Raw genomic sequence first — 15,743 nt, forward strand, 5'->3', positions numbered from 1 at the left:
GAAAAAATGATAAAATTTTTTTTTAGATATTTTAAAGTGATTGTAAAACAATTATGATAACATTAAACATGAAGTAAATCACAAAATGTATGATCAGGTGGTTTTTTGGAATTCTTCAAATGATAGCTAGGTTTGAGTACGAGTACGAAGTCATTCTGACAAGTACCAATGCCACCTCAAAAATTATGTAAATTTTTGCCAGATGAAGTTCATTATACATCGATATATATATATATATATATATATATATATATATATATAAATGGATTTATGTCTATGTGTGTGTGTAATTGTTATGCATTCATAAATCGACCGTCGTGAAAATTTGGGAAATTGTTAGGTAAATCCCCAGACAGGTTGTCGGATATTTCGATTGAAGCCAAGTGGTAGTTGTTGGCCGCACCAAAGTCCTTTGTTTTTTAGGGCAATTTTTATTTTTTATAATGCGTATTTGAAAAAAATACATATAACCCTAAATTTTTAAACTCCCATCTCAAACCTCTATGATGTAAAAATTATTACAGTAATTATATCTTTTTTCATTAATTGGTAATTGGTAGACTAGCAAACTGGTATACAAGTAAATTGGCAGACAGGTAAACAGGTAAACAGATTAATAGTTAAAAATATAGATAGATACATCCGTAAACAAATAAACAGGCAGGCAGGTAAATTGGTGAACAGGTAAATTGGAGGATATGTAAAATGGTACACTGGACAACTGGTAGATACTCGAATATGTAGACAGATAAACAGGTTGACAGTTAAACTGGTAGACAGGTAGAGAGGTGATATAGACAGGTAGACTGAAAAACAAGAAAATTGGTAGACTAGATGTAACAAATATGTATTTTGGTTCAAAAGTTTTAATTGAAAGTAAAACTTAAAAGGATTGAGGGCGTCTTACCAATTAAAAATGGACACTAATGTCGAGCAAATCAAGTCATAGTTTTTGTGGAAATTGACAAAATTAAATGACAAATTGTACTAGGAAAGATTCAATTTTTTTGGCCAAAAATTTGATAAATAATGTTGCATTCATCTGCTGGAACACGATCAAAAACAAATTTAGTCACAGTTGTCGAGGAAATTGACAAAATTAAACGTCTTATGGTACAAAAAGAGATCTCGGAAAAATTACGAAAGCACACATTCGAATTTTATATAAAATAATATATTTGAATTTTGCTGGATTTTCTGTATTTATCAGAGACACTACGGTTTGACAAAACTATTTGTAGAGTTTCAAAATATAGAGAAAATTTAATAACTTTTGTAATTATTGATGTAGTATACTGTAAAAGAAAGTACGTTTCTGAACACTATTATATAGTAGCAAAAAAATTAGATTTGTTCTATTTTACAAAAGAAAATGCCTGGAGAATGAAGTCATTGAAGAAGATATTGAAGATATTAGGAAAATTTTAAATTTGGATGCTAAGGTGTAAGGCGAAGAATCTAGGAAGTACAAATTTCAAATGCAAGTTCTATACGAGCTCGTATAAATGAGCAGAAAAGGGCTAAAATTGTAGCTTTTCAAATCATAAATCTGCCAACAGACACAAAATTAAATCATAAATTTAATATAATTTGAAAGTTATCAGTTTGAATTTTTGTGCTGGATAAATTTAGATAAAAGTTAGGTTGATCAAGCCGAAACCTGTACCAATGTAACGGAAGACCGTTACGTTCGAGTCGAGTGCCAATGATTCATCATTCGCTCTCGATGAGATCATTTCTATACTGGTCGATTGTGATTGGTCGTCGTAAATATGCATAATGGTTGACATTAATAAATGTGTGCATCGCGAGTGTTACCATATTTTAATTTTACCAAAATTGTTATATGATGTATTTATTTTTAACTGAAATGCCATCTCGTTCGATAGCAAAAAAGTTTTTCTTCAATCGCGTGTGAACTTTACTTATTATTTAAAAAAAAAATCTTGTTTATCAAGTCGATCATTTTCAAATTTTTGGAAACTAAAGCAATTTTTCTTAAGGCAAAATTTCAGTACATATGGTCCATTCATCACATACGTTATGTTTTTTTTGTTCAAAGAATAAGTTCTCCAAACCTAATTGTCAAACAAATTAACAGCCAATTATTTTAAAATTAGCGTTAATTCAAATTATCATAAATAAGTGACAAATAAAAGGATTTAATTTAAGACTGCTCGAATATTCAGCATAGCATTACGTCGTGTTTGAATTATTTATGACGGAATATGTACTAAGCAAATTATCTAAATTTTTTGGTAAAACAAACATTTTGTTGGATTTTATTATTTGATAACTTTATTATTTTTTATTGTAATATTTGCTAAATTGGATTATAGAGTTCCGCACTATGCGGAATATGATGTCAACTATGACTGAACCAGTATAAATATTTAAATTGGTTATTGCTGTATGAGATATCAAAGATTATTAGAAATTTGAACATATTAAGTAATTATATAGTTTTTTTAGCATACAACTAATTAGGCGCAATTATAATATTATTATGTGGCCGATTCCGCCGTACAATAGGCCAATGTTGTGCCAAGGCTGTGTTTCGTAGCAGTTTTCATACAAAATGGTACTAAATACTGTTAAATGGCAACTTATTTTCTGTATTGACAAAGATGTAGTAATAACATCGTTTTTAATCATATGTGTGTTCTGGCGTTAAAAACTATTTAGGTGGCAAAAAACTATTTTTATATGAAATGCCTGGCTGTACAGCAACCAGATTGCATTTTGACAGTATTTAGTACCATTTTGTATGAAAACCGTAGCATAGCTTTGCTACTGAATCATACTGAATGCTGGCAAAATGTCATGTATTTGCTGTGCATTCAGGCGTTTTACACATAAACTGCAACGTTACTCGTATGTTATGAAGCTGGGTCAGAAACACCCTGTTATCGGAGATCGTTTTTTTGACATTTGTGTGGTTTGTAGGTTAGGTTTTCTATATGACAACCTGAGAAAACGCCTAAATGCACAGCAACCACATGGTTTTTGTCAATATTTAGAACGAATTTGTATGGAAACTTCTTCATAACATAGCCTTGCCATAACATTGGTCTGTTATGCGGCAGAATCGGTCTATTAATTTTAAAGAGTGTAATTTCTAATATTTTTGAATTACAAAAATTATCAATATTTATAGACAATAATATTTTTTAACGGCGATCAAACTATTTGTATTAGAATCGTATATATAAAAGTATTGGCGCATAGATGTTGCAGCAATGCCCACATAAGGTCATTTTCACTTAGAATTATATTTGAGATCTATGACCCTAAGATAAAGTAGTTTGATATCATACTGCTTGATATCGAGCTGACCGAAGTTGGGATCAAACTCGGGACTAGTTTTGCTAGATCACGTTCTTAACCACGACGGGCCCAGGCAGTAGTAATTAAATTCAAATTAAAGTAAATATTATTATCCATACAAATTTTGTTATTTCTTATTTTGGTGTCAAACGATTCAGAATCACGTTAAAAGTGGAATGAACATACATTTAGGAAATTGAATTTTCTCGCAAAAACAAACGTTTTTTTCGGGGAATTTAGTAAAAAAAATAAATATATACCAAAATGGTGTTCCATGAAGTAACGGTTAAGCGTACTGGACAGGGTTTGTGCGTTCGAACCCCGCTCTGGATAACCTGATATCAAGCAGTAGTGATATCAATTTTTACGTGAAAATATTGATCAAAAATATGTTTCCAATTAAAAGCAGCCTTAGGGCAGTACTACCCATTCTTTTGTACCAAAATGTGAATATAAAAATGCAAATAATTTTAAGGAAAATAAAAAAATCCAGTTTTTTTAACAATTCTTCTATTAATTTATTTTATAACAAAATACTTTGTAATACACAGTATTAAACATATTTTACATATTTACAAATTGTCTATTTATTACAATTACTTCAAACATTTTATTTTAAGCAAGACAAATTCTATTAAAAGTAGAGATATAAAAATATGATGGTACAAAATTTGAAATTAAAAAAAATTACAATGTTCTATATAAATAAAATTTAAGTTAAAATATACAAAATTTAAATTTTTAGGATAATTTTTGTTTATAAAGTTATATCCATTTGTACCACATTGTATTGGAAGTATGTCATATCTTCTTCTTTGACTTTTCCTAAAAAAAAAATTAAATTGAAATCATTTCAAAGAATTCACAAATTCGAAAATTTAAACAATTTTGACTACAATAAATACACTCACAATTTTAGACATACAATTTAGTTCATATAATTTATTAAGGTTACTTTAGTTATTAAATTGCAGATTCAGATAATACTATAGTGGTGTACAGAATTTTTGAAACATCTCGTTCTATTTCTAAAAAAAAATAAAACTAATTTTTGAGATTTTTTTAATTGAGATCGAATCCTAAAACTTAGTTCAAAATTTTGCATAACATTAAAATTTCCATAAATAATTAGACAATCCAATTAAAATATAAAAAGTTGAATCTTTTACCATCAAGTTAAATCTTGTACCCTTACCATCTCCTCTAAAATCTCTGCCATAAATAGCAAAGGTTTGTAAATTATCTATTTCATTTTCATTTGCTAATTGCATCGATACTGTCTTCATCTGTTGCTCTTTTAAACTTTCATCGTACAAGAAGGAATTGGTCTTCAAAGGAGCCATGAAGTGGGTCAATGTGTCTGGCATGGTAAGGACTTCGTCTATTGCTGGAAAATCACCACGGATTGAGATCTTGTGGAATATTTGGCGAGGTTCTACATTTCTAGATGATGGAAACCTAAAAAAAATTAGATTGAAGATTTTAGCATTTGAAAAATTGAGTTGGTCTGTGAAAAAAATTGGTTAACTCGTGGATGAGGTTGCTCCTTTGATTTGACGTAAGATGGAGAAGATAAATTTTCTTGATAATTTTAGTATAAGATTAGGCAACAAATTTCAAAATTTACTTAATACTATGAAACCTGAAAGAAAAATCAAATTCAGAATTTTAGCTCAGTAAAAATTGGTTAACTCTTGGATGAGGTTGCTTTCTTGACTTGACGTAAGATAAAGGAAATGATTTTTTCAAATAAATCTAGTATAAGATTAGGCAACAATTTTTAAATGTCACTATGTTAGAAGACAGCTGGAATTTTTACTCTGCTATTAAATAAAAGTCGAGTAAAATAAAAAGAGTTATTGGCTCAAGTCCATGTTGGCTTCACTCAACGTGGGCTTAAATGTTGGATTTATTAGTTATTTTTGGAAAAACATCAGCGAAAACTATTGTGATCAGTTTTTCTTGTTATTGTATCAATAGCAATATTATTGGCTAATGCCATAATAAATATCTATATTACCTCTTAGCACAGTGTTTAAAATCTGATCCCGAACAAGCAATAATGGCACAAGCTTTGATACCTCCATTGGCAACTCCAGAAAATGAACGTTGGATATCTCCAACTATTGCACGATATTGATAACTCTCCTAAAAAATAATAGGAATAAAGGATATCATGGTAATCTTGTTCTAAAAAGTCTAAAAATTTAAGTGACTTCACTTACCATTCCTGCTGTCCGATTTAAAATTCTCGTGGAGACATCAAATGTGCAACACAAGTTACCATTGCAAAGTTCTTTAGAGAAATGTTCTCCAATCTGGAATAAAAGTCATATCTTGAATTCTGCTTTTTGTCATATGCAATCATTTGAATTAGTACAAATCAATTTAGTTATTACAAAATTACCCAAATTCTTTATTTGGTTGTTGCTGTTTTCAAATTATAATATTTACATAAGGAATTCTACTGATGGTGTCAACCAATTTTTACCTAAAAAGGAATTTACTAAACTGACAAATTTGAAGTATCTGGAATATGGACTCTAAGAAATGCTTTAAACAGTGGATAAACTTAAAACTGGATAAGTATGCAGATTTTGGGACAAAAATTGGATTGGACAAAATTTTTCGAGACAAAATTTGGATTTAACACAGGTCTGATGGGAATTGGAGATGTATCGATGGAAAATAACAACAACTTGAATAATTGGAGCAACTAAAAACGCATCTAATGCATCTTAGTTTGCATAGGATGTTTAAACTAAATTTTAAAAAGAAGCTCCTACAATGAAATGTGACTTATACAATGACTTTCTTAACACAGCACTTAATGCAGATATTGGGAACAGTATGGAAAATAAATATATTTACCACTTCAGATGTGAATTTATCAATTTCATCCCGCTTCATGTAGAAAGCATCCATATTAGGCTCTTCCTGAAATAAAAAAGCATCATTTAATGAATACAACATCATAATGTCATAATCTTTCAAAAGTGCTTGAATAGTGATAGTAATAGCTCGAGTAGTAAATGAAGCACTAGAATTTTAAAACAAAAAGATTTATAATGTGCAATAAATAATCGTGCTTTCTGAGCCGAGAAGTAATAGTAAAACTTCTCAATATGATTGTGTCTATTATCTTCCTACTGGCAATTAATTCTGTACCTCATATGTAAATTCTTCGTATTTTTCCTCAAATTTACCATCCTCAATTTTCTCGATAGAATTACCATGTTTAGGAACAGTGGCAACCAACAACTTATTATTGTTTTGTCCAGGGATGCTGATGTATTTCACTAAAGGTCCTTTGGTTCCTGCATAAATACCAGAACCACCACTTCCAATCATGGTGTTACTTGCACCTGATGCCAGCAAGTTGACGTTGTTAGTGAATGACCAGTATTCTTGGATTTGAAGAGCTGATGGTAAAAGTAAAATAGTCAGTGGAAATAAGCGAATTTATTGAAATTGTGTTTTACAAGGTCTTAATAATATTAGGTTGGGGAAAAAATCCATTATTTCTTGTTTAAAATTTTGTTTTATTGGTTTATCACTGTTTTGTGGTCGATTTTTAGCTTTTGGGCAATGTTACGACTGCTAACATGCCGGTCAACTTCGATATTTTCTCCAATTTCATCAACATTTTCGATATTAGATTTAATAGAGAATTGGTTGGTGGTAATGTTTTTTTTATATTAGAGCCTAAATACTTATTAATATTTATTAAGTGTTCTGATTCGAAATTTCAGGTCAAATCTAAACTCTTATCAAATAATATTTTTTCTGTCACAATCAATTTGTGTTAAAACCTAAAAAATCTGTATTTTAACCAACACGTGTCTATAATTTCTTATCAATCGTGATAACTTCTTAATGAAATTAATTTTTGATTTTATTAATTTAATATCATATTTTATAAGTATAAACAAGTCCATTGATAAGATAATATGATGCTTTAAACAAATATCACAGATCGTATGATAGAAAAACTGACGTACCTACTTGTAACATTATCAAATTAATTACAAATATTAAAAATCATTGAGCAATTGATCTTTTGTAATCAATAACTTAATAATTGATAAATATTAATAATTATATTAAGTTGTCAACGGAATTTTTTCAGACATACATAAGTTGCTGATATTAATTATTAATCTCTTCAAGTATTGATTAATTTATACAATCAATTTTTTGTAAGAGATAACTTATTAATTTATATCATGTTGATAATTATATATTTTTTATAAAGAGATCATGGAATTATTTCGTAAGTTGTTTGCGTTTTTAACAAGGTTGTTTGAGATAACTTTTAATTTCAAAAGTATGTACAGTTTTTTTATGAAAAATTAACCTTAAGATATTAAATTATTATATAACAATTGGCAAATAATTATTGTTTTTTCATATTTGAATATAGTTGAAAAAAGTAATTAATTGAATTTTTTAAAAATTTGTTTTAGCCAGGAAACCCGACTAGCTAATTTTAAGTTCCAATTCATTCTGAAAGAGAAAACTTTATTTTTTATTAAGCAGTTATTTGTTTTTCTGAATAACTAAATATCAATTCTTGTTGATTGATTTGATTGTAAATAAGTATCAGGAAGTTTGTCCCTTGACTTAAGGCAACATGCCACTTACGCCTAGCCAATTTAACGTAAAACTATTCGAAATGACTTCAAAAGTCGAGAAGACATAAAACTAGCAAATTGGACTTTTGGACAAAAACATAAACTTCTTCTTCGGTAAGTTAACAATAATTAATATTATTAATAATTTGACCTTATTTTTCGAATCTAGATCTTATTTATTATATTTTTATCGTCCAATTAATATTATCACGACATGTTTTAAACATAGATTTTAGTTAATATTTGATTAACGATAACGTATGTTGTCGCTTTTATGGTGTGATAAGGCAACTTATTGGTATTGTATTAAATTTTTAGATAAACATTTTTTCTAGCTTTATAAATAATTTGTTTGGTAATACATAGAAATAATACGATAAAAATAAATGTTATATATTATGATTTTTTTCTCATATCTTAAAAGCAATCAGAACCTTACGTTCTACGAGCTGTTGGGCTGAAACTTCTCCTTATTTCGTATTTTTAGATGGAAACACAATGGTCAATTATCTATCCATATTTTATGATTTTATTATTAGAATTTATCTAATAGATCTGACTTTTTATTGCTGCAGCAATGCCGGATTAAAAGCTATTTTCACTTGGAAACATATTGCTATCTATATTTCCAAGTGAAAACCATTGTCACTACTGCTTGACAACAGGCTGCTCAAAGTGTGTTTCAAAACCGGTACTTCTGAATAATATTGTGATGATGATAAATTTTTATTTTGGTGCAATCTCAGAAGAAAATATAAGTAATGGCATTGAACTTGTAGTCAAAAATGATTTTTTTCACTGACATCCTTTGATAAAACTTTAATTTGAAAAATATTGTATTGGTCGTAAGAAAATGAAACTGGATTAGACACTTATTGGGCAAAAATAACATTGAAGGTTAATGATTATTTAATTTATTGATAATATATTATCGAAGATTATTAATAGTTATTATTGTCCTTTATAAATGATTTAAAAAAAATATAGAACTACTTATATTATTCCTACCTGTAAGGAAAGGCAACTCGCTGAACCACATGGTAGGAAAGATAAAATCCCTGACTCCTTCCCTAACCATGGCCAAAGCTGGTTCGTTGAACATTATGTCGAAACAGGTGAACAACCCGAAACGTACACCAAAGTCTGTCAGGAATGTCGAATGCTCAGGCAATTTAGTGGTGTTCATATTGCGCTCTCCGAATAGATTGTATTTTCGATACCTGGGGAAAAGAAAGTGAATTAGATTGATCAAGGAATAAACTAAATAAGATCACTTTATGGTTAATAAATTGTTTGAAGAATGAGGTTTAGGATCCAAATAAATCAATAATTTTCTTTTTTTTCAGTATGAATTAGTTTTTTACCTTGCAACAACAGCTCCAGTTCTATCAAAAACAACATCAGTATTATAGAAATTCAGTCCATCTTTTGCACATGGCCTTGTGTCATTAGCAACTGCCTGGGTTTCTTCATTGCATTTAGCTTGTTCTGATAAATTTACCACTACGTACAATTTGCTAGATTTTGCTGCACATGATAAAGGCACTAAAATCTGCCAATAGAAAAAATAGACTCAAAATTGGATTGTTTAAAAAATAGCAATTTTAGAATTTTGCACTAACCTCATTATAAGCATTGTTTCTGTCCAGATTTAATCTATTGCAAGGTATAATGTTTTCTTTGGGTTCTGGTACTTCAGTAGTTGTTTCTGCTGCAACTGATCTGTTGTGTGGAACACTATTTAGTGTAGATTCAGGAAACACGACGATATCCACATTCTGAAAAGAATAACACATTTAATTTTCTAACATGTTTTTTAAATAGAATCTTTACATATTACCAGGACATCCACTACATATGTCCACTCCATGCTACCAGGACATCCACTACATTCCGAATCTGAACGGAATATGGGCAAATGTTAACAAAATCATATGGGCTAAATATTGGGAAACAATATTTAACAAAAAACATATTCAGCTCAAATTCGTTTCTACTAGGGATGTTGATATTGTATGGTTATGATGTTTTTTGGTAGACAACCCTGTAGTTGACTTATCCAATTGTGACTAATGACATTTTATATGACAATATTTTCTCTTACCTGTTGCTGTGCACTGTCTATAAATTTCAAATATTCCGCCAAATTAAGTTCGGCTCTTTTGAATGGGTCCATATTTGTACTTGGTTTATATTCCACCACGCCAGCCACATAGCTATCTGAAGATTTTCTTGAAAACTGAAAGATGAATAAAATTTTTAAAAATTATTTGGCTTAAAAGCCATTGATCATGCTGACATGCTTATGGATTATTATTTTTTTTATTCCAGAATTTTAGTTCTCTCAAAGTCACCACAAAATCTACCAAACAAACGTCTCCTAAATACTGTGTCTCAAAGTTAACCAGATCCAAATTCCAAATAGAATTTGGATGGCTTTGGCACATGTGGGCCAATCTGGTCACTAATAATTATCTTAACTGAGTTAATATTTTATCATGCAAAATAAGTCACTCCTCATGCTGACATACTAGTAGAAAAATTTTCCTTTTATTCCAAAATTTTACCTCCGCCAAAGTCGTCTTAAATTCGACCAGACAAGCATCTTCTAAGGGCTCCGCATCAAGACTTGACCAAGAAGACTTTGGTTGGAATCCAAATCCAAAAACCATTTGAACGACTTTGGCCCTAGTGGCCCAATCTGGCTCTCTATCATTACCTCAAGCCAGTCAAACTTTTATCATGCAAAACCAGTAATTCTAATTTAAAATTCTTCTCTTTTTTATCATCTTGTCACCATCAAAATTTAATCCCCTACAATTATTATAACCCAATCAATATTTTATCATGCAAAGTAAGTCATTCCACATGCTGACATGTTAGTGGACTATTATTCCCTTCATTCCAAAATTTACCTCCGTCAAAGTTGTCTTAAAATCGACCAGACAAACATCTCCTAAATGCTCCACCTCGAGATTGACCAGATTTGGGTGATTTTGGCCTGTGTCGGAGCATACCAAAGTCGACGACGGATTCGAAAAATATTCGTCCAAGGTTTTTATCTGATAATTGCAAACACAACTGCGGAATACAGAAACGGAGGTTTGGGAAATTCGTATATATAGTTTTGGAGAATTTGTAAAAATAAAATTGGAGGTGAATTTGTCTGCCTCAAAAACTTATAGTACTCAATCGAAGATATAATATCAATATAAATATAGTGAAGGAACAAATATTACCAACAAAAAAATATGTTAATTTTTCTATCTATTGGAGTGAATCTATATTCTCAGGTAAATACTGATATTATACTGCTTGATATCAAGATGTCCGAGATGGAACTGAAAAAAAAAGCTCTGTGGGGCGCGCCTCCTCATGATATTATTACATAATATTGCATATTAACTTGTAGTCTGATATCAGTTGAGTGTTTATAAAATTAAATTGTTGAAAAAATTAAGGGGCGTGATTAGACCTCTGACCATCATACCAGAAGGTTCCAGGTTCAATAATGTCTTTCGACAGCCTGATGACTAGCAGTAGTAACGGATTTCACTTGAAAATCTAGATTTAAATATGACGACTTGATAATAGCCCTTCTGTGGCATTGTTTCATCAAATTAAAAATCAAAAGTATTAGAAATATTTTAAAAAAGTATATCAAATTTTAAATAAATCCACATTTTTAGAAAGTATTATCATAAAAGCTGTCTTAAGTCTCTGCTGTTTAAAAAATTAATATGTTATATACAACTAATCTTCTAATTTTTGTATATTATACAAATTTAAAAATATATTTTTTTTCTAAATGAATAAATTTATTAAGTTACCATAGAGTAAGTTATAGTAATCGCAGAAAAAACTAAAATGTTTTTTTATATATCTTTACGTTTCAAGTGCTTCTGAATATTTTGGCATACCTTAGAAAAAATGGAGGTGTGAGTGTGTGTGCGGATACAATTTTTCGTTGTCAATTTTGAGAACATGGATTAACCGATTTGAGTGATTCAAAAAATATTAGATTACATTATTGATAAGGGAGCGTCCATGAATCACGTCATCGTATTTTTAAGGTTTTTTGGACCCCTACTCCCAAAAAATTTTTTTTTCTAAAATTTATTATTCAAATTTTTTTTGTCAATGGTTTTTTTTACATCTACAATTTTCACTCAATTTAATTTTGTTAAAAAAAATCAAAGACTATAGTTCATGGTTTTTCACTCAATTTAAAATATGTCAAAATATCCACATTTTTAACACAGTTTGTATTTTTATCGATTTTTTTCCAAAAGATTTTTTTTCAATTTTTGTTTCAATTTTTTTTTTTCAAAATTGTTTTCAAATTTTTTTCAATTTTTTTTTGAAAAAGTGTAATAAATGGCAATTTAGTTTTTGAGAGAATGAAGCGTCCGAATTGAATGATTTAAAAAAACATTTTATTTGTATTGATGAACTGAAAATTTGATTCAATTTTTGGGAAGGCAGGTCTAGCGGTTTTATTTTTGTCATTTGTCATTTGGCGAACAAAAGTGATCATTAGACATGTGCACATCAACTTATCAGATATTTCATAGAGATTTTATTAATACGCATGAATTTTGTTTACATTTCTATGGGTTGGGTACAAATTATTATCCGTTAGACTGCAACGCGACGCATACGCGCTTTCTTGTTTCGTCTCTAAACAACAATACCACTCGTTTGCTTAAAAAAAAATTCAAAAATTTCAAAAAGTTTCAAAATATTAAAAAAAAAACACATTTTTCAAAGAAGTCAATTTTTTTTCAAAAAAAATCAAAATAATCAAAAATTTTCTAAAAATTTGAAAGCTTTTTTAAAATTGTTAGTTTTTTGTGCGGAAAGTTCGAACAATTTGCCTTAAGGCACGATGCCATGCACCACCAGTTCAAACTTTATCCATTAGGGCAAGTTGCCCAATGCTCTACATATTACTCTGTATATCAGAACATAACAACAAATCGTTTGGACATAAAACAAAATTCCATATAACGAGACATATTTTATTGATTTGACCCGAAGCTGTGAACTTGTGTCGGCTATCGACAGACCAATCGGAACATTTCAATGCCAATGGCAAAAATAATTGTACATAAATAAATATGAATTTCTTATTGTTAGTCAACAATAAAATATCAATATTTTTGATCAGGCACCAACACACTCACTAATTGTTTTGTTAACATTAAAATTTGTTTGAATTATATAACTCGATTGTTTGAACTGATCTTGATTGTAATCATTATTTGATTATTTTGAATAAGATATCGATTATGAAATTTACATTTTATAAATTTTGGTGCCTTGTCCAAAAATTAGTTAAAACTTCCTGATCAAATGACAATATTTTTTCAAGTTTTTGATGTATTTTAAACTGTTTGCAGTATGGCCATCATATTTCAGTATGATCTGTAAGACCATGATATCTATTGTGAAAAAAAGTTTTAACAGTTAATTATAAGAAAACGGCTCGGTCGATATTTACCAACCAATACCTTACGAACAGTTTTTGACTTTTAAAATTGATTTAGTATTGTCAGCTGTGCGCACGAAGTTCTACACTTTTTTGCAAATTACAAAGAAAAGGCTCGGCCTATCTTCGCACAAAACTGAAAAACGATAGTTCTCATCGAATTACATCGAATGTCTTTTAAATTTTTGAAATCGGTCCAGCCGTTTTGAGAAAACATCGATTTAAGGTAAAAAATCTGTTCACACACACACATACTTTTTCCAAATTTGGTCTCATTCGATTCAGAATGACTTGAAACGTCGAGATCAAAATCTTCCGTCGACATTTTTTTTTTTGAATTTTTATTCGAAATCATTATTTTTTTTTGTTTTTAATATTTGCTAATAAATTTAAAACTAATAATAATAAAATTAGTTTAAAATTTATTTCAAAATAATTTTTTTCTATAAAGAAAATTTATTTTTGGCAAATATAAATATTGTAGACTGTAAAAATCTCTTTTTTCAATCTTTATTTGAAATTATTAATTTTTTGTTTTAATTTACATTCATTAATAAATTTATAGTAAAATTAGTTTAAAATTTATTTCTAAATAAACTTTTTTCTATAAGAAAATTCATTTTTGACAAATGTAAATATTAGACGGTGAAAATTTTTTTTTCTAATTTTCATTTAAAATTATTATTTTTTTGTTTTAATTTACATTCATTAATAAAATTAATACAAAAAATAGTAAAATTAGTTTAAATTTTTTTTTCTGAATAAACTTTTCTCTATAAAGAAAATTTATTTTTGGCTAATGTATTAGAATGTAATATTTTTTTATTTTTACTTGAAATCGTAGTTTTGTCGTTTTTTTTATTCATTAATAAATTCAATACTAACTATAATAAAATTAGTTTAAAATTTATTTCTAAATAAACTTTTCTCTATAAAGAGAATTTATTTTTGGCAAACGTAAATATTAGACCATATATTCTTTTTTTTTTAATTTTTACTTGAAATCATATTTTTTTGTTTTTATTATTCATTAATAAATGTAATACTAATAATAATAAAATTTAATAGTTTAAAATTTATTTCTGAATAAACTTTTTCTATAATGAAATTTTATTTTTGGTTTTACATGTAAATACTAAACAGCAATTATTTTTATTTGATTTGTTTTGTTTTTAGCATTTATTATTAAATTTAAAATGAATAATAATAAAATTAGTAATTAGCATTTAAATTTGATTATTTGTAAATAAGCATTTTTCTATAAAGCAAATTTATTATTGGCTTAGACTATAAAAATCATCCTTTTATAATATAATTAGTAATTTTTATTTAAAATCATATTTTTTTTTGTTTGCATTATTTACTAATAAATTTAGTAACCACTATTATAAATAATAAGTACAATTTCTATTTATTTTAATTTTTTGGAAATATTCTCTGTTTTATAACGACCTTCAAAAGGGCTTTCCCAGTTAAAGGGAGCTCAAAATGAAATGTATAAAAATATAGATAAAAATAAAATTTATTAAAAATTTATTGATAAAATATGATAATTCAAAATGGTTATATTTAATTTTATTAGGTATTTGTATTTATTTAAATTATTGCTATTTTTAAAAAATAAATTTATTGATTAATATTGACAGCCCTCAAAAGGGCTTTCAAAGCCCTTCAGTAAAGCACCTTAGACCCAAAAAGTGCTTTGACTTTTGGATTAAATATTGAATTATATTATATTATAATATACAAAAATTAAATAAAAATTAAAATTAAATATGTAATTTTCAAATCTCTCACCTGTTCCGATTTCGGCACCAGAACGCACCAGACCAGAAGGGCCTTTGCTAAGACACTTAACATTTTTATCAACTGTCCTATTAAAAATCTATAACTCTTGATAAATATATTATTTTTATCAATTTTGATGTTCGTTCACTGTTCGAATCGATCTGATTGACTGAAAAATTAATGAAATTCATTTCGTATTTGTATTAGGAACGACTGATCATGAACTTCGGTACTTGGATGTCAAATCGACGATAACTTTAAAGATATCGCCAGTTCATTTGAATATAATCGTATTGTATGTACACATGGGGATATATTCACTAATAAGTCATTTAGACCGAGAGCAATGGACATAGTTTTGTATTTTTTAAATATATTTAACATCAATCCGAGCTTTAAATATATTTAACATCAACCAGTGGGGTACATGGCATCATGCCTTAAGGCAGATTGCTGGAACTTTCCGCACCGTAAATAAACATTCGAGAGATGAAAATAATCAA

At 28.4% G+C, this 15,743-nt stretch overlaps 1 protein-coding gene across 1 annotated transcript; it reads right to left on the reverse strand.

The window, feature by feature from the left end:
• Positions 1-4,069: 4,069 nt before the first annotated feature.
• Positions 4,070-15,401, reverse strand: LOC113376445 (vanin-like protein 2). The gene is made up of 11 exons (XM_026616357.1): positions 15,250-15,401; positions 10,066-10,200; positions 9,584-9,739; positions 9,326-9,513; positions 8,970-9,181; positions 6,496-6,749; positions 6,199-6,264; positions 5,553-5,645; positions 5,348-5,475; positions 4,523-4,785; positions 4,070-4,152 (listed from the first exon to the last, which is right to left on the reverse strand). Exons 1-11 carry the CDS (start codon positions 15,310-15,312, stop codon positions 4,085-4,087), a joined length of 1,626 nt encoding a protein of 541 aa, XP_026472142.1. The 5' UTR covers positions 15,313-15,401; the 3' UTR covers positions 4,070-4,084.
• Between the last annotated feature and the right edge of the window lie 342 nt (positions 15,402-15,743).

The sequence above is a fragment of the Ctenocephalides felis genome, unplaced genomic scaffold (genome assembly GCF_003426905.1).
Source record: "Ctenocephalides felis isolate EL2017-DRISC unplaced genomic scaffold, ASM342690v1 CF-g0.4_SCAFFOLD_01886, whole genome shotgun sequence".
Lineage (NCBI taxonomy): Eukaryota > Metazoa > Arthropoda > Insecta > Siphonaptera > Pulicidae > Ctenocephalides > Ctenocephalides felis.